At 54.1% G+C, this 26,073-nt stretch overlaps 5 protein-coding genes across 5 annotated transcripts; 2 read left to right on the forward strand and 3 right to left on the reverse strand.

Annotated features, from left to right (window-relative positions):
- Positions 1–290: 290 nt before the first annotated feature.
- GCG54_00001926 (putative squalene monooxygenase) lies at positions 291–1,781 on the forward strand (the record flags this gene model as incomplete). Its single annotated transcript, XM_045402027.1, has 1 exon — positions 291–1,781. One exon carries the CDS (start codon positions 291–293, stop codon positions 1,779–1,781), a length of 1,491 nt encoding a protein of 496 aa, XP_045270756.1.
- Positions 1,782–2,503: 722 nt separating this feature from the next.
- On the reverse strand, positions 2,504–3,825 carry GCG54_00001927 (Dolichyl-phosphate beta-glucosyltransferase; the record flags this gene model as incomplete). The annotated part of the gene is made up of 3 exons (XM_045402028.1): positions 2,504–2,905; positions 2,938–3,675; positions 3,748–3,825. The coding sequence occupies 3 exons, from the start codon at positions 3,823–3,825 to the stop codon at positions 2,504–2,506; spliced, it is 1,218 nt and encodes a 405-aa protein (XP_045270757.1).
- A 6,106-nt stretch (positions 3,826–9,931) lies between these two features.
- GCG54_00001928 (uncharacterized protein) lies at positions 9,932–11,347 on the reverse strand (the record flags this gene model as incomplete). Its single annotated transcript, XM_045402029.1, has 2 exons — positions 9,932–10,806; positions 10,855–11,347. 2 exons carry the CDS (start codon positions 11,345–11,347, stop codon positions 9,932–9,934), a joined length of 1,368 nt encoding a protein of 455 aa, XP_045270758.1.
- An 8,028-nt stretch (positions 11,348–19,375) lies between these two features.
- On the forward strand, positions 19,376–22,212 carry GCG54_00001929 (uncharacterized protein; the record flags this gene model as incomplete). The annotated part of the gene is made up of 4 exons (XM_045402030.1): positions 19,376–19,492; positions 19,591–19,844; positions 19,903–21,275; positions 21,326–22,212. The coding sequence occupies 4 exons, from the start codon at positions 19,376–19,378 to the stop codon at positions 22,210–22,212; spliced, it is 2,631 nt and encodes an 876-aa protein (XP_045270759.1).
- A 721-nt stretch (positions 22,213–22,933) lies between these two features.
- Positions 22,934–25,951, reverse strand: GCG54_00001930 (uncharacterized protein; the record flags this gene model as incomplete). Its single annotated transcript, XM_045402031.1, has 1 exon — positions 22,934–25,951. The coding sequence occupies one exon, from the start codon at positions 25,949–25,951 to the stop codon at positions 22,934–22,936; it is 3,018 nt and encodes a 1,005-aa protein (XP_045270760.1).
- Between the last annotated feature and the right edge of the window lie 122 nt (positions 25,952–26,073).

Consider the following 26,073-nt stretch of genomic DNA (forward strand, 5'->3'; position numbering starts at 1 on the left):
CGTGGACGCTCGACCTTCATAAGAACCGGCGGTGGCGGCTCCTTCTTCAACTGCCTTCTCTTGTCTCCTCCTCGCTCGCCCACGGTCAAAACTCACCCCAACCGATTTGAGCGCATTCCCAACGCAGCAGCTCGGCCCCGACGTCCAACTACTTGGACCCCTATCAAAGCGTCATCCAAACCGCAGGAGCCCACTTCCTCTCCCGACGATAAACACACGACCTCCCCACCACCTCCTTTGCTTCAACAGCAACACCACAGACCCAAACACACCCTCTGCAACCGAACGAAATGATTGAGAGTCCGACAGCAGCTGCTGAAGCCCGCGCCGAGCGGCGCAGCAAGTACCACGAGGCCGACGTTGTCGTCGTCGGTGCCGGCGTCTTTGGCTGCGGTATCGCCTATGCCCTCGCCCAGCAAGGAAGAAGCGTCCTGCTCCTCGAGAGATGGATGCAGGAGCCCGACCGCATCGTCGGTGAGCTGATGCAGCCCGGCGGAATCGTCGCCCTGCGTCAGCTCGGTCTGGCGGACTGCCTCGAGGGCATCGATGCCATCCCCTGCTACGGCTACAAGGTCAGCTACCACGGCCAGGGCGTCGACATCCCCTACCCCTCCCTGGACGAGAGCGGCCGCATTGTCAGCGCCGGCGCCAACGACGCCAGCGCGAAGCAGAAGGAGGGCAGGAGTTTCCACCACGGCCGCTTCATCATGAACCTACGCAAGGCCTGCATGAAGCAGGAGAACATCACCATCGTCGAGACCGAGGTCACCTCCACGATCCGCGGCGACGACCAGGACACCGTGCTCGGTGTGAGATCAAAGACGAAGGACAGGGCAACGGGCAAGACGAAGGACGACTACTTCTTCGGCCAGCTGACCATCATCGCCGACGGCTACGCCTCCAAGTTCCGCAAGGAGTACCTCCCCCAAGCTCCCGTGGTCAAGTCCAAGTTCTACGCCCTGGAGCTCATCGACGCCCCCATGCCGTCGCCCGGCTACGGCCACGTTGTTATCGGCAACGCCTTCCCCATCCTCCTGTACCAGATCGGTACACACGAGACCCGCGCCCTCATTGACGTGCCCGCCAACATCCCAGAGGCGTCTCCAGCTGCCGGGGGTGTCCGCGGCTACATCAAGAACTGCGTCATGCCCACACTCCCGCCGCAGATGCGTCCCTGCTTCGAGGCTGCCCTCGCTGACGGCAAGATCCCTCGCTCCATGCCCAACTCATATCTCCCTCCCTCTCGCCAGACGGCCAAGGGCATGCTTCTCCTCGGAGACGCCATGAACATGCGCCACCCCTTGACGGGCGGCGGCATGACCGTCGCCTTCAACGACTGCGTCATCCTCTCGGATCTGCTGCAGCCCTCCAAGGTGCCCAACCTGGCCGACCAAAAGGCCCTTGAGGGCGTCCTGAAGGAGTTCCACTGGCGCCGCAAGAGCCTGACTTCCATCATCAACGTTTTGGCCATGGCCCTTTACGCCCTCTTCGCCGCCAACGACCGCCAGCTGCGTGCCTTGCAATTGGGCTGCTTCGACTACTTCCGTCGCGGCTACGCCTCCGAGCCCATGGCGCTCATGGGCGGCATCATGCACCAGCCTACCCGCCTGGCGTACCACTTCTTCAGCGTCGCCTTCCTCGCCATCTGGCTGAACGCTTTCGAGGTCATGAGCGGCGCGCTTGGCTTCCTCAAGCTGCCGCTGGCGATGATTGACGGCATTCTCATCCTCTGGAGGGCGAGCGTTGTCTTTTTGCCCGTCATGTGGCGCGAATTGAACTAGAGCATGCTTCACGGCATACACGAGGTCATGTTTTGAGACATGAGCAAGCGGACGAGTGATGAATTGAAGAAAGACTAAAAAAGAGACTTATTCCCCCGATCTTCTATGAGGAGGATTTCTGTACATATAATGCAACGCGCGGGCGGCAACACATATTTGGATCATTGGATTCACGGGGCGGTACAGGAGTATCAGGCCATACAATAATATTAATTCGTTCGAATGACTCAAGGCCACCATGCAGTGATTGACCGTTTGCAACTTGTACGATAGGCCATATGATGTTCCAGAGGTATCACTCCTCGGGTGGGGGGGTCGTCCTGGGTGCATTGGCTGTTAGTTTGATAATGGCTGGGGTGACTTCTACCACGCAGAAGCCTCCCTGCCCGGTGTGCCATCTGTGATGAACAACAATAACATGTGCCTGTCTGGTTTTGATGAGGTGGTCCGGTTTCTATAGAGCCTTCTGTGCATCCCGCTTTCCACTTGCCGGCAGTGAGAAGACGTACACCTCTCACCCTGATCCTCATTCACTGCGGCAATGGTCGCCATCTCGTGCTCACAAATGGGGCCTTCCGCCCTCTCTGTTTGGCCATGCAGCTACTCATGCTGCATCTAATGTACCTGCCTACACTTGCTTTTATTTGGAGGCAATCCTGCCCCATCCTGACTCCTCGATGCAAGATAATCAATGAAAAAGAAAAGTACCGAAACACGCCTCTCTACGTCAACCTCCGACGGTAGACGCCCATCATCCAGCTACCTCGAAGCACGGCCAGGCCAATAGCCATCTTGATGCTGTCCGAGATGACGCTGAGCTTGCTTCCGGGGACCTCGTGCCAGTCGACGGGCACCTCGGCGACGTGGATGCCGGGGCTGGTGCCAATAACACTGCCGTCTTCTCCGATGACGGGGGCCGGGGGTGCGGACTCGGCGAGTAGGAGCATCTCAATGTCGAAGATCCAGCCCTCGGTGTGCATGTAGGGGACGATGTGGGGGAGCGCGGCGCGAGTAAAGAGCTTGAAGCCGCACTGGGTGTCGCGGAGGCGCGAGGTGGCGGGCGGGGTGAGGATCATCAGGACCAGGTGGAAGGAGCGCATCAGGAAGTTGCGGAGGGCAGAACGCTAATAGCCTGGTTAGCACATGAACAATAGACGGGCGCGAGAGAGCTCGCCTTCACAACAGCCTCGCTGCCGACGAGATGGGCGCGGCTGCCAATAGCAACGCCGCGGTGAGATCCGTCGACGACCTCCTCGCAGCCCTGGATCAGACGGCCGAGGTCGCTGAACTTTGTGGCGCCGTCGGCATCGGCGAAGAGGACATACTCGCCGCGAGCGTGACGGAAGCCGTGGGTGACGGCGCCGCCCTTGCCGCGGTTGCGCTCGAGCTTGATGACGCGCAGGACATCGTGCAGGCCGTTCTTGTGCGCGAACTCGAGGCAGACGTCCACGGTGCTGTCCCTGCTGCCGTCGTCGACGATGATGATCTCGTAGCCGGAGAGGGCCTCGGACGGGGCGTTCTTGGTGCGGCGGCGCGAGGTGGTCGGGCTGAGGATGGGCTTGGTGTCGGAGGAGGGGCGGCCAAAGTTGGCGTCCAGGTAGGCGACGGCCTCCTCGAGGGTGGGCAAGATGCGAGCCGCCTCGTTGTAGGCCGGCAGGACGACGGTGACGCGCACGTCGGCGGGCTCGATGGTCGCGCCGGAGTCGGGGACGTCGCGGGGGTCAGTCAGGTGGGCATTGGTCTCGGAGACGCGGCGCTCGGCGAACCAGCGGTCGAACCAGCAGGGCGCGGTGGCTGCGACGGGCTTGCCGGAGGCGGAGGAGGTCAGGTAGGTCCTCTCGGAGGGGAGGACGGGGCGGGGCTTTGGTGCGACGAGGTGGAGAGTGATGAAGATCTGTTTTGGGTCAATTGGTACCGTTGAAGGGTATTATAGATGTTTTGGAGCTGCTCCTATGGACTGACTTACCGTGAGGAGGCCAAAGGCGCCTAGGACGAGCAATGCGACGCCAAGAGTCGGCCACGATGCTTGGGTTATGTGATCCATAGCTCCGTCGCGGGTGTGACCGTGGGCCGGAATCGCCCTGTCGATCACTGTGCAGTGGGTGAGAAAAAAAAGGAGAGAAAGAGTGAAAACACGTTGGCTGTTCACCTGAAAGGAGGGAAGGAGAAAAATAAAGAAAGTGCTGCAACTGCCGCAGCTGCAGCTCAGATGGGAGGTTCACAATGAGATGAACGCGGTGCGCAGTGCTTCAGCACACCTGTTCTGGGATACGTAATGCGGAACAGCCCAGCTCAGTGCCCTGCAGCTCGTAGCAGCCCCCCTTTTGTGGCTTGACGAGGCTGGCCAATTGGGGTATGCGGAATGCTGTGGAGGGGTAGGTCCCCTGTGGGACGCTGGAACTGTCCTTCTATTTTCGGGACGTGGGGGATGGAGCCTTGCATTAGTGCACCGGCCTGCCAAATTTCAGATGGGCATCTGCCCTGCAGTTAGCATTACAGCGTGCGTTGTGAGAGCGACTTTGCTAGAATTGCATGTCTGGGGTTCTTTTGGCAGGTATCTTTTGGCATTTAGATACCGCCAATTCATACAGCCCTGGGTGTTTCTTCCACTAGGCTTTTCAAACTCGATCTTCTCGTACCAAGGCATTCCATCACATTGAGTCTCGCAAGCAAGTTGGCCGACTAAATATCAGAAACAGCTTGGGCAAGACTCTCAGAAGCCTCTTGTCCAGCCCCCACGCACCCAACAGCATATCTCAGCTTCTGAATGAGATCGTCCCGGATCAACAAGGTTGCATGGAGTTGACGCGTGAGCCGAGCCACCCTCCCAAGCTCCCTGCTACCCGCCTCAAGACACAAAGACACCGAGGCGCGGTCCGAACCATCCCACATTCCAGCAACCGACCCCGGCGTGGTTCAGTGCCCCGCGATGCTACCCGAAGGCGACGATAGATTCTGGGGCTGCGCAGTCGCCAGCCTATTTCGGACTGCCTGGCCCTTCCCTTTCGGTTCACCATCCCACGTCCGTTACGGTTCCTTGGGACGGCATTGCGAGTCCCGGGTCCAGCACCCAGGTCAATGAGCGACCACAAGCGACGGAACGCTGACAGCATGGGGGCAGGAAACAGTCTTGATATCGCAGCACATGCCCCTTCAGGGTTCAATCGGTCTCATATGCGGCGCAGAAGCTAACAACGCAATCCGCTACTTCTGTCTCTAAACCTATCCCTTTAAGTGCGGAAAATAGCTTAAAACTGTGCTAAGATCGGTATAATTAGTTATCGATAGGGGCCTAAAATACTACTATATTTTCTAAAACTTTAGTATAAATTAGCTATAACGTAGCTAATAAAAAAAAAGAGATATTCTTATATAGATTATTATAGTAATTATTTTTCTAGGTTCTATTTTAGTTACTAATTAGTGTTTAATTTTTAATTAACTATAGAAGTAAAAATAAAATATTTTATAGTTTAGGCTACGATCTTATTAATTAACTATATTAGTCTTTTTTAACTTACCCTTATTACTTCTAACTAATTAGAGGCTAAGGATTCTACTTAGTACGTTTTTAGCTAGTTATAGATTTTTTAACTTAGTATAGCTTAGGTTAATTTAACTTTCTAATTATACCCCTCTATAATATAATTTTTAACCTATTTATATTACTTTTTAATAATATTAATAATAACCTTATAAGTAATAAGGCTAACTTAATTACTAATAATATATCTAATAAGGATAAAGGTATATAAATTTTCTGCTTTTTTCTCTATTTTTTTTATACTTAAGGCTAAATTTAGCTTAAGGCTAGCTTTATTATAAAATATATTATTAGATAACTTCTCCTCCTTATAGGCCTTATAAAGTACTAAAAATTATAACTTTTTTAGCTTTATACCTATATTATAATATTTCCTAAAAGACTAGCTAAGTAGTAATATCCTTAAAGAGTATTACTATTTAGCCTTTTTGAAATTATACCTTATTAACTATATATTTATACTTTCTCTCTTACTTAGTAAGACTACCTTTAAGATCTTCTTATACTTCTTACCTCTTAAAGAGGTAGCTAAGTAGGCTGAATAGATTAATTTATACCTCTAGTAGTGTTAAGTTAGTAATAGTAGCTCTTATTAAGGCTTAAAGTAGAAGGCTTTATAGTTTAATAATAACTTTATTATTAGCTTTACTGAGGTTTATATCTTTTTTATTACTTTAATTTATATAATAATTTACTTTAAGTTTAAAGTTAACTATTACTAATTAACTAATACCTAGTAGCCTATTTATAATATTAATACTTACTTTATAAGAGACTACTTTTATATAATTTATTAGAATTTTTAACTATAAGACCTAGAGGTATTAATACTACTATAAGGTATATAGTAAAAGATTAAGCTTTAGTTAGCTTTAATCTAAAAGATATTAATTTCGCTATAGAATTTAAGCTTAGCTATCTCTATTAATAAATATATAATCTACTACTAAGGTTACTTATATAATATTATTAAGATACCTAAAAAACTTATTAAAATTAGCTTTAAGTTATAGGTTATTACTTAAGGTAGCTATTTTTTTACTTAGATCCCCTATAGTAAAGCTACTACTACTAATATTACTTTTACTACTGCTAATACTAAAAAAGGACTTATTAGTATTACCTTATTACTACTACTAAAGGCTTAGGTTTAAGCTACTATAGAGGTAGTTAAAAAAGCTATTATTACTACTAATAAAAAGGTCCTTAATAACCTTTAAGTGTTATACTAGTTAGTACCTACCTAAGTTATTATTATTACTTTATTATAATAGCTACTTACCCTAATTACTACCTTACCTTATAGATTAATTACTTATTTCTATATATTTATTAATAATTTATTTACTACTATTAACTTTATTTACTATTTATACTACTTAGAGCTATTAGTAGTAGCTATTAGTATTACTTACTTAAACTTAAAGATATAGAAGCTACTTACTTAACTATAAACTACTAATAAGAAGGGGGACTATATACCTTAAGGCTTACTTTTTACCTACTTAATACTAAATAATAAACTCTATTAATTTACTTTTAAGGATAATATAATATTCTTTTTAATTAGTAATATATTTAATAGCTAAGAGGTTATTACTATATAAATATAAAAATATCTTATAACTATATTAATATTAGTAAAAACTACCTATATACTGTTTAAAATTATAATAATACTTATTTTAAGTTAGGGAGCTTTAAAGTCTTAAGGTAAGTATAAGAAGCTTACTATAGTCTTTTACTATAAACTACCCTTACTTATTTTAATTAATAGGTATAACTACTATATAAATAGTATTAATATTAATAACTAATACTAAACTAACTTAATAAGTCTTACTACTTATTATAGCTACTATAATAGCTAGTAACCTATTACTTTTAACTTCTTATTAGGTATATTAAGAGGTCTTTAAGGTACTTTATATACTAATTTTTATCTCTATAGAGGTTACCCTCACTAATATATATTTAATCTATAAGGCTTTAAATCCTTTATATAAGAAGCCTTCTAGTAAGTTCTACTATAATCTCTATAAGTAACTTATAGTAAAGTTTAAGCTATAGAGCGTTAGAGAGTATTACTTTTTAACTATCTAAACTATAGAGGAGATCTTATATAAACTTAGATATTATAAAAAGTAGTAATACTACTATACTTATATAAAGTACTTTAAAAGGATAGTTTTAAGGTTATTTAATAGAAATAGGGGTAATAAGTAGTATTATATATACTAAAACTATATTAAGTATAATATACTTTTATACTATATAGGTAACTACTAGGTGAAGTAGTATAATAAGGAGGCCTAAATATTAGTATTACTATTTAGATTTTTCTAGTAGTAGAGAGGGCCTAGTGCCCCTATTACCTATATACCTCATATGGAGTTAATCATAAATCAAATTAGACTATTGGTCACACACCCCTGCAGCTGACTTTGAGCCATTTTCCGCACTTAAAGGGATACCAAGCCTAAGCATATCGCGATGGATTCACGGCGCCAATTTGCGCGAGACTGCTATGCTGGCGAAAGTCACCAATACAACACAATGTGCCGTTCTGATCCAGCCAGAACGTGACCCTTCTCTCACTATCGAACCTGGTCCAATCGCAGCCGGGTCCCGAAGCCACCAAGCGGACGTCCAAGCCCAAAGGATGCTTTCTCTCAGCCCTGATAAACGCACGAGCTTTCCCTTCTTTCCGTCTTCAAGCCACCAAACAATCCTTATTGCGTGTCTGGTGGAAATTGCTGCGCAAGCCATCTCCCATCCCCAGAAAGAGGTTTTCGGACTTAGCCAAGAGGACGACCAGATTATCGACGGTCCAGAACGATGTCTCCCTCGGGCCTCGAACCGACGGCATGGCTACTCAACTGCAGAGGGAACGCCGAGCACTGCCAACATCCAGCTGGAGCCCATCATCTCAATATAACGTCCGAGAACCTGCAGCAGACCGGCCCCGGAGCCAATGAGATGGGCTCAATCAGGTGAACCGCAGCAGATAGGGAATGCAGAGACACAGAGATTGGGCGCGCGCCAGGTGGTACTGCATATGCCACGCGCTGCACAATCCTCCGCCATCACCCAATATTCCAATGGCCCTGCATGCATGCTCGGTCAATACTGTTCACTGACAAGACTGGCACGGAACACAAAGAAAACGACGCCCAGACGAATATCTCTTACAAGGAAAGCAGCAAACCGAACGAGGGAGGCGGATGTCGCCGAACCAAGACGATATCGCACGTCTATCTAAGAAGAGGCACGGGCGAGGTGTGTCCGTCAGCCATGTCTAAATACTCGCTCCGACTCGATTCGTCCTAGGCTTCATGCAGGCTCTCGATAAGAGCTGAGCTGTCCGCCGCCCACACCGCACCCCCCAAAAACGGCCCGCTTCAATAGTTTCCTCTGGTCTACGCTGGCCTGCCCAGATCTTGGCCCGCTGAAGACGAGGGAAAAAGACCCAAGATCCAGGCTTCTTGGTCCCTGACGATCCCAACCTCTTTCAAACCAGGACACGACCGCGGGGCCGGGACAGTCTAAATGTCGACATTTTGACAAGTACCGCCGGCGACCCGATAGTCGTGAAGATCGCAATGCACCTACCGGCGTGTCTAAGAGCGCCGTCAAAACCGAAGAGGGGGGAGGCCGCCCCCGTTCCTGGATGCCGCCGGACCTAATTATAAGCTCGTCGTCTGTTCACACAAAACACCAACTAATAGGGCGGGGGACTAAAGCAAGACAAACGCCCTATAAACCAGACTTTCCCGTGTGGCGTCAGGGGAGAACCACCTAAAGATATCGTATTTTTCGGCGTCCGGGAGGCTAAAACTTGACTGGCGTGTTGTATGTGCGTGCCTGAGACCTCCTGTTCCTTCGGAGAGGGGTATGGGGCACATCAGCCGTCCTCCCAAGTATTGTCTTACACCTTGTCTCGCATATCACACCGCCGAGAAAGCAGTGAGACTCGTACCGTGTGTTGTGCCAGAAAATACGTCACTGGAGCAAGAGAGCGTTGGGGAGGCATGACGTTTTGTGAGTGTGTTTTTTTCTTTTTTTTTTTTTTTTTTTTTTTTTTTTTTTTTTTTTTTTTTTNGTTTTTTTTTTTTTTTTTTTTTTTTTTTTTTTTTTTTTTTTTTTTTTTTTGCTTCCTCTCAGTCCGTTTACCGTCTGAACATTTTGCGTCATGCCAACATCAGACCAGACGTAGCTTAAATAGAGGTAGGTAGGTTACAAGCCCGTTCCAAGGATATTCTTCCATGTGGCATCCTCCTCCTCCTCCATCTGACACAGTAAAGTGAAGATAATGAAATAAGTTTGTCTATAAGTTTCCCAGTCGGTATGAGAGAAATCTGTCATCAATCGTTATGCGAAATAAAAGAATCCTAGAGCCTCGATCCTGAATAAATGTCCAGTCCTGTTGTGAGTGTTGCTGAAGTCCAGCGCCAGCAACTGCGATTTGAATCGTGACAACAATACGTTGTCCGTGTTTTTCTTTCTTTTCCCGTCCCAAGTGTTGCATGGTGTGTGGCCGGCGGCATGCGCCAGATTGATATAAAACATTACTCTTAATAACGCCGTCTATGGAGAAGCAGGGGGTTTAAACCGCAACGGGCGAGCTCTTTGTTGACCAGCGGTTTTTCTTGGTCAGCTTCGAGCCGGGCTGCTTGGACAGCCGCTTGCCCGACTTTGGCGCGGAGACGACCTCGGCCGGGGCGGCTGTCACCATCTCGACGGCGATGGCCTTGTTGATGGCGTCGTTGGAGACGTAGGGAGGCGTCGCCTGGCGGGATTCCTCGTACGGGACGCTGGGGATGCTGCCGCGCGGCGGCTGCTCGGTGTGTGAGTCGATCGTCTCCAGCTCGGTGAAGCGGGTGACCTTTGACTTTGACGCGTTCCGGCGGTCCTTCTGCTTCATAGCGGAAGGGGCGGCCGTCGTCGCCGGGGCGTAGGTGTATGACGAGCTCTCCTCTTCCTCTTCGACAGACTCGTAAACGGGTTCGGGGGTCACGCAGGCGGCCGGCGTGGTGGCTGCGGACGACCTGCCGGACATGGGCGCGGAGAAGGGCACGTTGCTAATGTTGAAGTTGAACGAGGACAAGGATCCGTGGGTCGATGAGCGGGTTGACGCTGACGAAGACGTGACCGGTTGGGCGGGAGGCTGAAACTGCATCGGCGGAAGGGAGGGCATGGCCGGGATGGCGTTGAAGCCTCTCATCGACGGCGGCGGCCGCGTCTTGTCAGTTGGCGATGACTGGGGCTGGAGGCTTTTGGGTGAGGTGTCGCCCTTTTCTGACGCATCTGAAGCCCGACGGGAGCTGGGGTGAAGGCGATGAGCGTGGATGGAGATGGCAGGGTTTCGAGGCCCTTCGGCGCCGGTGGGAAGAGGCGGCATGGACATGTGTCTTGACGGCTTCATCTCAAGGTCTTCCTGGGAGGAGGTCGACTGGCTGGAGCTGCCCACGGGGGATCCGGCTGACTTTGTCAGTAAATCATCTCACCGACTGCGCTCCCCGAACTCACCCTTGATCGACGTCGGGCTGTTCCGGCCGGACTCATATGACCTATCCACCTCCTTGCCCTTGAGTGAGATGCGGGCGGTGTCGGGGACGGAGTAGACGGAGGCGTTCTTGAGGGTTCGCTGCTCCCAAGGCATCGGGCCAGGCACGCCGCTGTAGCTGTAGGCCCTGGGCATGTTTCCTGCCGGGTTGGCGTGGGCCGAGGGATACGTGACGTGAGAGAGGCTGCTTCCAACACGAGGCAGGCTGGGTCCAGGCATCCTGTTGTTGGTCAAGCCGCTCATGGCCATTGCACTCCTCCTGCGATTCTGCTCGGCAATTCTGGGTCGATCTTCAGCCTTCCAGCTGGACGGCGCCCCGGAAAGGGCGTCAACGGCGGCGTGGGTTGGCACATGGCGGTACGGCTGCTTGGGGGGCTCCTTGGCCTTGTCGGCTTGCTTCTGGCTGTGCTCCTTGGCCTGCTGCCGCGACCTCTTGATGAGAGAGAAGACGGACATGTTGAGTTGAATGAGACGGTATTATTCCAAGAATGATAACCTGTTTGCGAAAAAAGCAGACCCGGTTGGATGGAATTGAGGTGATAGTTAAGCAACGCTGGAGGCGCACAGTCGTCCTCCAGGACGGGACGTCGTATAAGTCGGGCCCGGACAGACGGTTTTGGCTATGCTCAGGCGGTACAGGTGAAACTCGGATGGTAACCGTACCACAGACGCAGTCCCAGCTCCAAAAGCCCTCTCTTGGGATTCAAAAGATTTGTCGTCTTGGCGTCGGTCGTCCGTTCGCTCATCAGCCGTTGTTACGGACGATGGCTCGTGCCTTTCTGGCAGGTGGACGGACTGGTCGTCGGTAGGTTGAAGCGAGAGAACTGGAGAGTGGCCTACACGTGGGACAGGATGGGGAGGGACACAATCAATATAATTATTCCAGCCTTAGGTAGGGCCTGGTGGATAGAGGGAATGGAACAACTAATAAGAGAGAAAGAGGGTCGATGGATGAGAGGGAGTTTGCCCAGAACAGAAGCTGGGTTCGGGAGCCCTGGTTCCTTTAAGGCGTGGCAGTGTGCATGGTGTGTGTCTTTGGTCTTGGGATTGGACATGGGAGGAGTGGCATGGGCATGGGGGTGTAGTCGCAGTAGTGCAGGTCGAGGATAGGACAGGATGGGATGCCTTCGTTAGGTGCAGATGGGTGGTGCATGGAGGTCGACGTGCTGCTCGCTCGTTTTCTCTGCAGCTTGTGGCTTCTGGCTCCCGACAGGGCCCCCAGGGTACAAACTTTTCTTGGCGGACCGAACCAACCTGGAAGTCGAGGAGGAGCGCCCCTTCAGAGTACTCTCTGGAGTCCCTCTCATGGCGAAGCCGCCAGTCCCGTTCCTTGGGCTCGGAAGCAGCGTGTGGTAGTGTCAAGTTGGTGCCGCTGGGCCGCCGTCATGAACGTGGTCCGCTCATCTGTCGACACCCCTGGATCGCACGGTCAGGCCTGGAAGCTGCCTTTGATGGGGACCGACGATGAGGACAACGACGACGACTCGCAATGGGGCCGGCGCAGGTCGGTCGCGGCGCGAGTGAGATCCACGGGAGGCAGAGCCACTAGCTCATGGCTGGCGGACGGTACCGAAGGCGGGCGACGAAGAGCGACGGCACGACCAGGCGTCGATGGTCTTGTCAGACTGAGAGAGTGGTGGTGATTGATCGAGATAACTGACTGACGCCCCCGGATGGAATTCACGGCCTCCGTCTGGAACCCGCCCAGCAAATCACAATTGCGGCGGCTCGACAAACGGCTCTCTCCCAACTGTGCCTCTCTGCTTGGGATGATCAGAGATCAAACGGGCCTCGTATTCAGAGCAGGTAGCGGTACCTGGCGGCAGGGATGCGCCGGCGACAGCTCGAGCCGTTGTGGTCGCGGGTGCAAGAGAAATGGAAGCCTTTGGCCCAGATTCGATAGCGTCGGGGAGGAAGACAAGCCGCTAGCCAGCGCCCAGGTACCCAGTACCAGATTAGGTCCAGTCCATATCATCACGGAGACTCGCGCGGGCCTCTTTTCCTCAGGTCCACGCAGGACGAGGTCTGAACAGCTGCTGGCTGCTGGCTTCCTTTGGCTGCTGCTGTTGTTGATGCTGTTCGGCAAGGTTTGATGGCGGGAAGCTGGGGGTCTTGGGGAAATCCTTACCCCCAGGCCCAGTCCAGAACAGAACAGAACGAACCCACTGGAGTACCTGACGGGGCGGAAGTGCAGGGTCGAGAAGGGGGAGAGCCAGCCGCACAGGACAGGGGCCTTGAACCCAAACTGAAGCTAAAAAGTGTGCCGGGCTGGCTCGCTTCAGGGGAGTCAATCGCTACTGCTGGACGATGCCCGCCGATGATGATGAATTGGCGAATTGCTGATGGTGTGTGCCAATGCAATGTGCCCCTCCCCACCACTAAGAAAGGTAAACGGCGCTGAAAGGTCTCCTCTCCCGCAGTTTGTCGCCGCAGGCTAGGCTTGGTCGAGTAAAGACCAGCACATCAGCTTCTCCGTCTTGTCAAACGGGCTTTTTGTTTCCAAACCCAGCCGTGGCAACTGGCGGGGATCACGCTGCTGCCGTTGTTTTACGCACTCCAACTTCGTCTCGCTGGCAGTGTGGTGCGCCACTCGGCATCTGGTCTCATTACATCAACCACGCGTCGCTCTTGTTTCACCAGGCCGAATATCGACGATGGCGATGCCAGTGGCCCGCTGAGCCCGTCGTTGACGTTTGGCTTCTTTTGTCCTCCAGGCTGGCTCGGCCAAAAGAGGTAAGCAAGGGTAAACGCTCAACGATAACGACGTCGTCTGGCGAGCCTCGGGGCCATGCCGGAGGATCAGGGAAACCCCCACCCCTCACAGGGTTTGCCAGAGACGCACACTGCCAGCGGCGGCCGTTCCTTGCTTTTTCTCTGGCAGTCGACATCGTGGCAGATGTTTTGGCCGCGCAGGGAGTGAGGGAGGATATCATGTATGTCAGATTGTGCCCCTGTTGGAAGCTTGCCAGTACAAGTGGATTCTGCAGTACAGTACCCGCCTGGTCGCAATAAGGTGTGGTCTGGTGGAGAGACCTTTGTTTGGTGGAGGTATCCGTAGACGAGAGGTTGAGCTTGAGCCTTGGGGGGAGGGAGCTCGCGTCCGCGAAAACAAGGTTGACGGTCGGATGACGGGTAGCCATTTCCTGCCACGCTGCCGGGGCCAGGACGGGTTCGAAATGGCAGGAGGCAGGAATTATCGAATTGCAATCTTGCATCTCTCCATGTGGTGGGAACCGGCTGCAGTTGTTATCTGTACGCACCCTCGAGTAAGCCTCTTGCAACTCTTCCATCTCCACTTACACACTCAATCGACATGAGCATTGCACAGAGGACCCCTGCGTTGTCAGCTTCAACCCGCCATGCCCCAGGCCAGGTAAGCTTATTGCTTGTTAGACACTCCAGATATCGTCTCGAGGCGTCTCCTCAAGCAAGGCACAACCTTGCCGAGTGAGAATGACAGCCACTGTGCACACAGGTCAGCCCGGCTCGTGTCTGACAACAACCTTTCCATCGCGCTGAGATCTGAATCCAATGCCTGGACGCCGGTTCCTGGCGCCAAGCGTGACGGTCCAAACTCTTCTCGCGCTCGATGCTGTCATCCGTATTGCATGTCCAGACGCCCCCAACTCCCATCTCATCATACCCGACCGGGATGTGCCAATATTCTTCAGACTTCAATTTGTGCCCTTCATTTCGAAAGTCCGATTGCCCTATCTCGCGCAAGTCGACATGGGCATACGGCAAATTCGCTGCCGCCGGCTTGCACACCTACCTTTTAATCCCCGACCGCCTCAAAAAGCCCGTCTGCCTGCTCTCCTGTGCTCCGATGCACCGACTTGCATGTTGACCCAGTCTGCTGGACCCAAAACAGAACTGGACGGGGGGTTTCCTCCACCTGAATGGTGAAAAAGCAGCATAGCACAGGCGCTGGCCGAGTCGAATTGGGCAACCACCTGGTGGTATCTCGACCCCCGGCAACCTGGCCCTGCGAATATTGTTTTCGAGAGGCCCGGCTTCCTCTCCGAAGCCTCGAGCTGAGCAATAGTCCGCGTTGCTGTCATGGCGCCGTTTGAGTGGAATAACCTCACCGTGCAGCATACGTTGCATCGCCGACGCCAGATCAGTCTTTGCTTTTTCTCTCTTATCTCTGGAGCCCCTGTGCCGGTGAGATGGCGTCTACCTACGACACCTCCTCATGTGTGTCAGACGCCCCTGCCAGACGTTCAACGTCGAGGTTGTCGCCATTCAGCCTCGTCCTCTCGCGATTCCGGCCATCGCGAGGCTGGGCATCGGCAGCGCTTGCCTGTGGCTTGCCTCAAGAGGCACAAGATATCGTATAAACCACATGTATGTCTTGAATGGCTGCCACCACAAAGACTCCCAAAAGGCGAACGGCGAGACTAGGCCTGGGATGGAAGAGCTTGCCGTCATGCCGGGCGGGCTGGCGACACGCTGCCACGCACCAGCTGAACCAAAGTCTCAGGGAGCAGGAGGAGGGGGCGTGTCTCTTTATCGGCCAGTCCAAGCCTAGATTGGACCGTCCCGATCAACGCATGGGTGGTGGTGCTCTATCAATAACTACGCCATGATGCGACCCTGCCATTCGAACAATGTTCCGTCCCATCCCACCCTCGCCATGCTTCGCGTACCCGTGGGATATCATGTATGTCGCGGCCGCCGCACGGCAGCAACGCACAAGTAAAACATGTCCATATGTCAATCGTCCCGCCCGTCCTTCTTATCCTCATGCATGCGGCAGAGAAATCAGATGAGATGCTTCTGCGACACAGACCGGCCGTATCGCATCTTTTCGGCCTGCCTGGTCTTGGGCGGGAAAACTGGGCAATATCGCAGTCTGACATGCATGCATATTGGCCACTCGCCAGACAACATGGGGCATGAATGGATGAGCATCTCTCAAGCTGCTTGGCTGCGCTCCCAGGCACCGGAAAGCCACAGAGATAAGATGCTGAGTTGAGACGTCCCCATTGAACTTGATCTCATTCGCCCTCCGAGGGCCCTAGAAAAACTTGTTTGTTCTGCACCGTCGAGATTGTTGGGCTGAGGCGCCGTCCGCGGACGTATCAAGGACCCCTGTTTTCGCCCCAATTGATATTCTCTCCGTCGCGGCGTCGCCAGCAGATTCCGGCCCGCCCGGGTTCGCTACGGGCTCGCTATCCCCTGCCTAGGGCCCCAATGATGCCCCTTGGCTCGGCGCCAGAGTGGGAATATTTCCATGGTCAATCCGCATATGACCCTGTCGCGACGTGACGGTCAAATCTCACTGCTGCTGCGCCAATGCGTCTCGAGATTGATGCAGAGATGAAAGACGGGCTCCTGTCGCCGGCACAGGCGCAGGCAGAATCCTCATTGTCTTATCGCGCAGGCGGGTATTGCAGGACTCTCTTCTGGTGTCGCCGCCGCGGGCACTCGCATGACGGCAATTGAGCGTACGTCCGGCGGCGTGATTCGAGAGGTGACAACGTCGGGCAAGTAACCGGCGTGAAGCTCGCATATGCGCCGTGGCCAAGAGACGCCGCCGATCCGGGAATATCGGAATAGCTTAAATCGTGAAACTGCAGCTTGCCGTTCAAATAGCCCGAACCGTCCCAGTTTCCTTTGTCTCGTTGAGGTCACCGCGCCATTTCTGCACAGTTTATGACGACGACAGATGGGTGATCAGCTCAGCCACCCCGGCCCCGATAACCGCTGAGAACGCACCCTTTTTTCGGCCATCGCCATGCGTGTGTTGATGGACGAGGCTTGACGGCGATAGGAATGGTGGACCCCACTCGACTGCGTTCTCCCGTTGCTCTACACAAAGAAGCGCAAGTTTCGTCTCGTATCTGGCGCGGCTCCGTCTATCGACCGAGTATGCAGGCTCGCAGCTCGCAGGTCTAGGTCCACGGAAATAGCAGCGGCGGTGGTTATGATTCGGCCCGCGCTGACCATCATCGTCAGCACGATTGGGAAAGTCGTGCTCGAGCGACAGCAAACGTCCCAACTGCAGCTGCAGGTCTCCGGTGGACCGTCACATGTTTTGCTGGCCTCTGTATCCAAACTCGACGATAAGGCACGGTTGCATATCCGTGGGGGGGTTGATGCGTTTTGCCGTCAAGATGCGGGCAAACGCAGGCAAATACGCCTGCACCTGCTGTTGACACTTGGATATCGATTTCTTCAGGACATCGCCAGTGCGTGCGTCTGTTGACAAGTCCATGCAGCAGCTCCTGCGGGTTGTCTGGTGAACATGAAGGATTTGCTGCTTCTTTTGGGTGACTGTCGTAGCTGACGCACAGAAGTTTTCCAATCGATTCGGGCTATGCCACCTCGATTCGACTAATATTGGAAGAGCCTTATCCTGAACAGAGTTCGACAGCAAAAGAGAACGGACACCCGTGTCATTGCTCCTGGGTCGTGCTTGGCGGTGAAAGCCGTGAAAGAGCGGGAATTGGAAATGTGATATCGTGGAGATGGCAATCTGACAGCACTGGATCCCTGCATGTTTGAATTTTGCGTTCCAGGCGAGAGGAGAGCCCTGCTTTCGCTGGCCCCAGCTGGGTGGCTCGAGCTCCCGTGATGATCTGCACGGAAGCAACCAAGCTGGAGCTGCTGATCCGTTTGGGAGCCATTTTGAGACGTGGGGCACAGCTGACTCTGGAGTTCTCTTGCTGCAGCTGCCCGGGACTGCGCGGTTGTTTTCACGGATGAATGGAATGCTTTGGCTGGAGACGAGACTGATTGTATTGAGAGCAGAGAAGCCGCGAAATCATTCAAGACGAGGTGGCATGGTGGAACGGACCATCGCAATGTCTGACTATCGACCACAGCTAGCCACTCGCCAGGGACCCAACAGCTCTTTGATGGTGTTTTGCAGGTGGCCGTTTGTGACTGATCCCTCAAAGTCAATGTCTGGGACGGTCTCACCCTGGAGCCCACATGCATTTGCAGACTTGGCAGCGGGCCAACTTCAGATGGACATCAGCTCAAAAAAGCGAGGAATGCCGCCAGGAGCTGGTGGCAGATAAACAGCCATTCCAGACAGCTGGAATCGCTCGGCGTTGATCAACAGCAGGATCAAGTGCGGGGAAGCTGACGGGAGTTGCGTTCAAGTGTGCAGTAGATCAACAACCTTGTGTTGCCAGGTTCTCCTCGGTCCCACAGAGATACCATGGATAGCTGGGCAGGGCAGTTATGAAGACCAGAGGCGCTGCGCGTGCTGTGCTTCGCGGCCGAACTTAAGCTTAAGACGCGCCCAACAATGTGACGGCTTTGAACGGGATGGGGGAGCAAAGCCGGCCGGTTGGGCGCGCCTGCAGGGTCCTCGACGTCTAACTCGACGGTTCCGTGCCTCGAACTCCTGGAGCCTGAAGTCGCACAGAGAGACGAGCAGCGAGGTCATCCTGGCACTTGATGCCTGATGCTTAGTCACCCGCGTTCCCACTTGGCGGCAAAACCGCAGACGAGCGCCTACCGAAAAGAGGCAATTAGACGAGCAGCCGCAGGTTGACGCAAGCCCCCAAAGACCGGAACTGGCCCGTGCACCGGACACTTGGTATCCACTTTAGTTAGGTAGTGCGGGTCACATACCGCTGGGCAGGAAACAGCACGAGGAGAGGAGACACTGGCCCGTGGGAGGGCAAGGTTCCAGTCCCGATGCAGTGTCGGGTTGGGGGCAAAGTGTGGTGCGGGCAGCTGGCACTGGGCGACCGGCGCGAACTGCCAGGGAATGATGCAGTGTTCGCCTCCTGCCCGCCGACCCTTGCGGCCCACCGCCCACCGCCGCCCACAGTGCCAGCGGACGGCGGACAGCGGGCAGCAGCGCAGCGTACATTCCGTCCCAGCCCAGCACACACTGCCTAGCACCCCGTCCCAGTCCCAGTCCCTCCCAGTCCAGTCCTCGCCTTTCCTGTCCGACCGACCGGATACAGCCTCAAAGTTCTCTCCATCTCATCATCAACCCCGTCCCACGCAACCCGACAAAAAATTGCGCCGCGTCGCCCCCGACGATCCGCCCCGGATTCTCGCATCGCCGGTCTTCATCTCGGACTCGCGCCGCCTGCCATTGCTGCTCCCGACTCCGTTATCGCAGTCGCGTCAGCACCCATCCTTCGCTCACCCTACGTTGCCTTGCGTCGCTCAAGTCCCGGCGCCCGCCAATCGCGCGACCCGACCGCCCCCTCCCATTTTGATGGCTCCCTGATCACTTCGTCCCTACGTCACCCGGCACTTCACGTTGCCACAAACCATCGACGACCGCATCGACGACGACGACTTCCACCGTCTTGAGTCTCGTGCCCGACCGATCTCTCGACTGCTGCGAGCCGCGCCCCATTCCAGGCGCGACCGACCGACGGGAAAGTGGCGCTCACCATCCTTAGCCAGACCGACGCTGAGCTGTCCCTTCAACAACATCTCGACCTCGCCCCCGATATCCTCAGCTACCCCCGTCTCAGCACCGAGGGGGGCACCGAACCATTGATGATGGCACAACCCGTGCCTCATCATGCGACGGACAAGAAACGCGTCAAGGTCTACGAGCTGCGCAACAATGACTGGTTCGACCGAGGCACCGGCTTCTGCACCGCTGCTTTTATGCAGGTACGTCATGTTGCGCGCCTTCTCGATTGTCACGCGTCGTCACGGTTGGGCTGCTTTTTGTCGTCGGATCAGATGCTAACCCGATCGCGTGCCACCAGACGGAAGATGGCCAACCTCGCGACCCCCGGGTCATTGTCGAATCGGAAGACCACCCCGACCGGCTGCTATTAGAGACCAAGATTTGCAAGGAAGACGGCTTCCAAAAACAGCAAGGCAAGCTGCACGTTGATGCTTCGTTCGGCGCATATCGACTGACTGAAGAAATAGAGACCCTAATCGTCTGGACGGAACCCAGCAACGGCATTGACATGGCCTTGTCTTTCCAGGAGGCTGAAGGGTGTGCCTTGATTTGGTACGGAGTTGTCTCGCCTCTCAAGCGCGACCTTGTCGCTAACGATTGTCTCTTGTAGGAAATTCGTCAACAGCGTACAGCAGACCTTCCAGGGCGGGCTGGTCGCAGCGGACGACAGTCTCTCCGACGACCTCGCCATGGAGCTGCCAAGCACCATCAGTCTCCCTGCGGCAGAGATTGGAAACCTGCCAGAGATTGAGGCCAGCATGCGCATCATGAGCCAAACGGCCAGCGGGCGAGACGCCTTGGTCAAATGCCTGACGCCTCCGGGTGACTACATTGCCCGTCTGCTCCCTTTGGTCGAGATGGCCGAAGATCTCGAGAGCCTCCCCGACTTGCACCGGCTATGCAACATTATGAAGAACATCATCCTGCTGAACGACACTGCCATCATCGAAGCGGCGGTATCGGACGCTTTCGTCATCGGAGTGGTCGGCGCTCTCGAATACGACCCCGACTTCCCGAGCCACAAGGCGAATCACCGACACTGGCTGGGTAACCAGGGGCGATACAAGGAGGTGGTCCCTATCGAAGACGACAACATCCGCAAGAAGATCCACCAGACATATCGGCTTCAGTACCTGAAGGACGTCGTGCTCGCTCGCATCTTGGACGACCCGACGTTCTCCGTCCTGAATTCGTTGATCTTCTTTAACCAGGTCGACATCGTCCAGCACCTGCAGGGCAATTCCGGGTTCCTCAGCGAGCTCTTCAGCATCTTCAAGCCGACCCAGCCGGACCAGAAGAAGAAGAAGGACGCCGTTCTCTTCATACAGCAGTGCTGCGCCATTGCGAAGAACCTTCAGCCGCCGGCGCGCCAGACGCTATTTGCCAACTTCCTCCACCACGGACTCCTGCAGGTCATCAACTTTGGCCTGCGTCACAACGACGTGGGCGTCCGCGTGGGAGCAACCGACGTCCTCGTGGCTCTGATCGACCACGATCCCCAGCTGATCCGCCACACAATCTACCGACAAATCACGGAACGCACGGTGCCACTTACCGATTCCCTCATCGATCTCCTTTTGGTGGAGTGCGACCTCGGTGTAAAGTCACAAATCTCAGACGCGGTGAAGGTTCTCCTCGACGTGGTACTGAGCCAACACCCCCCTCCACCAGAGCCTGTCATCGCCCCCAAGGCTAGTGCGGAATTCAACTCCCGGCGCCACATTGACGTGCAGCAAGATGTATACGTTAACACCTTCTACATCAACTCGGCGCCGCGTCTGTTCAAGCCACTCTTCGACTTGAAGGAGCGCAAGGACATGACCTTCCCGCTTCAGCAGGCCTCTATATTCACGTATCTGATTGAAATTTTGTGCTTCTTCATCAGGCAGCACGGGCATCGCGCGAAGCAGTTCATTCTCGAGCATGACGTGCTTCGTCGAGTGGCTCAGCTGCTGGCGTGCCCGGAGAAGTATCTGAAACTGGGTAAGCTCAACCGCAAGCATCATGAGGCCTCTGCTAACCACCACTCACAGTTGCCGTTCGCTTTTTCCGCACTTTGGCAAACTTGCAGGACTCTTTCTGGGACAAGCACATTATGGACCACGGGATCTTGCTGCCGCTCCTCGACCTGGTGTCCAAGTCGATGCCTCGAGACAACCTGCTCAGCTCAGCTTGCCTGGAGTTCTTTGTCTACATCAACGCACAGGATAATAAGAAGGACTACTGCAAATTCCTGGTCCACAACTACCGAGAACGACTGGTCGCGCTCAGCTACGAGGACACCTTCAAGTCAATGGTCGCTAACTTCGACCAAACGCAAGGCTTCACTCTCGACCTCTACAACGAGTCAGAAGAGGACCACACAAAGAGGATGGGCAACCCACACACAAGACTGGCGGAACAGCTCCACGTGGACAGCGAGCAAGACGAGTACTTCAACACGTCCGACGACGAAGAGAACCCCGAGGCTCAGGCGTTCGACAAGATGAATGCGACAAATGGGTTTGACGGGTCGACGACTTCATCAAAACCACTGGTGGACTACCCCTCAGACGACGAGGCGGACGAGAACGCGGAAAATACGGACCCCGAGGTCTTGCCAACATCGGGTGAAAAGCAAGAGGGAGCAGACGGCACTTCCGATACGAGCACTGAGTCGTCGTCGGTGGCGCCACCAGAACGACTGTCGGAAAAGCGGCGCCGTGAAGAGGACGACGACGACGAGCTCGGCAAGATGATGCAGAACAAGCGGAGGAACAGCAGCTCCGCGGGCTCGAACGCTTCCATGACGTCGGGCATCGTCAGGAAGAAGAAGAGCTTCGCGGACCGGACAAATCCGGCAGCGCCAAAGAAGATTGCCATCAGCATATCACCATCCGTAAAAACGGGCGGTACGGCAAGGTCGGACGACGAATCGTAGGCGATCACGCCCGTTAACCATCTGCATGTTCGGCTATGATTGGTGATGACTGTTTCTATCTTGCTTTTATCCAAGGACGGGCGAGTTCGGTGGCCGAGGCGTTATTATCACACAGTTCACACGGAACGGGGAAATCGAGAAGAATTGCCGAGAGTAGCTAGAGACAGAGAAAGTGAGAGAGAAGACTTTGCCATGCGGACAAGAGGCTAGAAAGTGTGTCCTGGCCAAGGACAAGCAAGGACGCCAGGCAAGTGCGCAAGTTGACATTTTGCAGGGTGTGCCGGCGAAGGCCCTCCTGAGGAGGACCAGAATGGAGAAGGCTGAGGGCCCTGTGGGCTGGGATCGTTGGCTACGTGTACCATACTTGTTGAGATGCTTCTCCAAAGGCTCGCGTGCGGCCTGCGGGCTTGTTTATTCTTCCTACGAGGCTTTTCATCGGGCGCGTAGATCCCCCCTTCTCTGAGCAAATACCAATTTGGCTTGAATCAAATGATGGAAGTGTGCGTTGTGTGACTCGAATCGTCAAAATTCACTCGCGAGCTGCAGCATGTAAACTGAAATATGCCCTTATAATTGGCACCTTACGGTCTATATGTCTAGATTTACGCTTTACATTTAAATGTACACATATTTGTACACTACAACATTCATGCATAGTCCCGCCTCATCATGGTATTCTTGTCTAAGTGCGGCAGTTCGTGCATGCCTCCTGAGTGACGCGCTAGTAATACGCCCCGTCGGCTGAGCGCGGCCTCTCCGCGTGCTCGGCGCCCCAGCCTGGCTCATCGTAATCGCTGTCCGAGTAGGCCTCGGCGCTCTCCCTCTCCCACCTGGCGGCAAGTTCTGCGGCGGCGGCGTCCTGCTGGGCAGCGACGCCGGTCAAGAACGTGGCCGCACGCTTTGCCTTGGCCATGTTCAGCGCCTCGGCTGTGCGCTCGCGTCCCGTTGCGGCGTCAATCATCTCCTCCTGTGCGTCGGCCTTGGAGGTGTGGTGCTCCTTTCCGAGGGCATCCCGCGCCGTCTTGACAAAGTCGAGCGTCGCCAGGTCGGATTGGATGAGCTCCTCGGCCTTTTCGGATTGGGAGGCGACGCGGAGGTAGCGGATGGCCCAGTTGAGAGACTGGCGGCAGGCGCGCGTGAAGCGGTACTGGCGCTCCGCCAGCTGGGAGATGACCCAGCGCAGCTTGTCGTACTCGTGGCGCGCCGTGTAGGCGTGGAGGAGGTTCTTGAAGTTGGAGAGGCTGTAGCACAGGTCGCCGTGCCCGTTGGTGTTGGCGGCGGTGACACAGATGGTGATGGCCTCGCGGTAGTTTCGCACAGTCAGACACACCCGCGCAGCGCGGTCAAAGACGCTGTCTGCGATGTGAATGCCGTCGCTCTGCAGGCCGAACAGGACGGTCTTGATTTCGTGGAACGGCCAACCGCGGCCGCCCTTGTTGCCCTGCGCCTGGTGATATTTCTCGATCTGGTCGAGCTTGGCAAAGACCATGGGGATGACGGCGTTGCTGATGTCGTGCCCATCCGACTGGGCCTTATACAGCAGGGTCTTGGCTCTCGGGCAGGCTATGCCGTTGCTGCTGATGCTGGCTTGTACGGCCAGGCGCAGGCATCGGCTCGAGAACCCCATGTTGTTGTGCACCGCGCGGTTGTAGATTGAGTTCACCACACCCCAGTTCTCATGCTGGGCCTCCAGGAGCATGCGCTCGTACGTCTTGCGCTCGTCCGCGGGACTGAAGCGGTGGGCGTTCAACCGGACGCGTTTGGTCACGACGGGCAAGGGGACGCTGGACAGCTGCTTGTACACCTTTTCGACAACGGCGAACTCCTCCTTGGAAACCCCGCTTCGGGAGAGCTCGAGATACAGCTCCCTCATATGCTCGTCGCTGTACGTCCAGTCGCGCTTGCAGCTCTTGAAGACGGCGTGCCAAAAGAGCGGGTCGGTCTGGTACCCTGCGCCTCTGCAGAACCTCAGCCACCGGACCATCGCCTTGATATCGTGGCATTTGCCGTGCCTGTCGGCGATGAAGCGGACCAGGTAGCGGTCAGGAGTTACGCCAAGCTCCTGGATGTATGTCTCCAGGAACGTCTCCGTCTCTCCCCAGGTGTGGCTCTTTGAGTAGGTTTCGAGGATGCTGACGAAGACGGCATTGAACTTCACTCGCTGCTCCTCGGGAAACGGCTGTAGCTGCTTGAGAGAATTGAAGTCGGCGCGGACTGCGTCCCAGAGTCCCTTGCTCGCCTTCTGCTTCGCAAACGCACCGCGAAGCTCCATGTCTTTCCACGCGTTGGGGTATTCGATGCAAAAGCTCTCAAAGTCTCGCCTTGCCAGTGCCAAGTCGTTTGCCTCAAGTCGGATCCGCACTATCGTGTGCCGGATGGCGTAGGTATGTTCGATGCCGTAGAAGTTATTATCCAGCACATGATTGATAAGTTCCAGCGTGCCCATGTAGCCGCGTGAGCGCTCCCACTGCTGCCACAGCAAGGACTCGACCCATGTGCTTTCAACTGGCCAGCCGTCGCGCTGGCTGAAGCGGCATAGGGTATCCAGAACCTCAAGTGCGGCGTAGTTGTGCGACTTAGTTACACAGTCAACCGCGAGGTCGCACATTTCCCTGGTCTGGAAGCTCGGTCTCAGGCTCTGGTACGACGAGACGAACGTGTCGATGGCCAGCGTGTATTCGTTGTGTTTGGCCAGCTGGCAGATGAACCAGGTCGTGTCAGAGAGCTGGGCTCTTGCAATGTACTTGACTCTGCCAAAGACCTCCGTAATGAGGGTGCTGCGCTGCAGTTCCAGAGCCCTTGAAATCACATTCTTACCAATTGCGATGTACTGCTGGCGCACACGGGAGGGGGCCTGATCGATATCGGCAATGTCGGCCAAGTACAGCCTCCTGATCTGTCTGATGTGATCCGTCCGCGCAGTTTCCCCAGTACATTTTTTCAGTATGAGGGCCTCCATGAGCTCTATTGGCCGGTGCGCCAAGTAGTCGCCCAGACTGATCGGTCCATGGTTGACAATGATCCGCAGAATCTCCCCGGCGTCCGTGTAGTGGCCTTCCTGCTGGCACGCGATACACAACAACGACGACAACTTTATGAGCCAGTCGGGGGGTTCCCGAGAGTCGGCGACCGAGACTTGTGCTCGACGCACCAGGTCTACGGCCGCAGTCGGCGCATACTGATTTGGATCTGACGGCGCATAGCGGGGACCGTCCACATTCCCTAGGTGAGGATTATCTCTCAGGAACTCATCGAGCGTGTGGGCAAGCCTTCTCGTTGGCGCAATGGGCTGGACAGGCTGAAATTGAGACTTCCTGGCAGCGGCAGCAGGTCTTTGATGTCGGGGCTCCACTGATGAGCGGGACGCCGTCGCCGTTGCGTCGGATTCTTTCTGCTCCTTCTTTTCTTTCGGGCGTGTTGGCCGTCGGGGGTCGGGCCCAAGCCCCTGTGAAGCTTCGTAGAGCTCGGCGGAAGATCGGCTCTTCGACCTTCTTGACCAGCCCGAGAAGTCTGGGTCGGTTCGGACTTCCTCCTGCAATGCCTCGATCGTGGCTCGACCATTGGTGCTATAGCGTTTCAAGGACTTCAATTTCCGCCCATTCTCGACGGCGGACCGAGCAATCTTTATGCGTTGGCGCCGCTCCTCTGCCACCAAGACGAGCGAGCATGACGTCCCAAAGAGAAGGCCTCGCAGCGCATGGAGAGCGGCCTTGGAGGGGACTGGTGGGGGTGCAGACATTGCGCGAGCTCGACAATGTCCATGACCGATTCGGTTGGTCTATCGACTCATCTCGGAGGGATGCGATCAATCGTTCGGGCGTGGGCGTCGTGGTGCGGCGAGAGCATGCCAATCGGCTGTTG

This window comes from Colletotrichum gloeosporioides (genome assembly GCF_011800055.1).
Source record: "Colletotrichum gloeosporioides strain Lc1 chromosome Unknown consensus_7, whole genome shotgun sequence".
In the NCBI taxonomy this organism is placed as follows: domain Eukaryota; kingdom Fungi; phylum Ascomycota; class Sordariomycetes; order Glomerellales; family Glomerellaceae; genus Colletotrichum; species Colletotrichum gloeosporioides.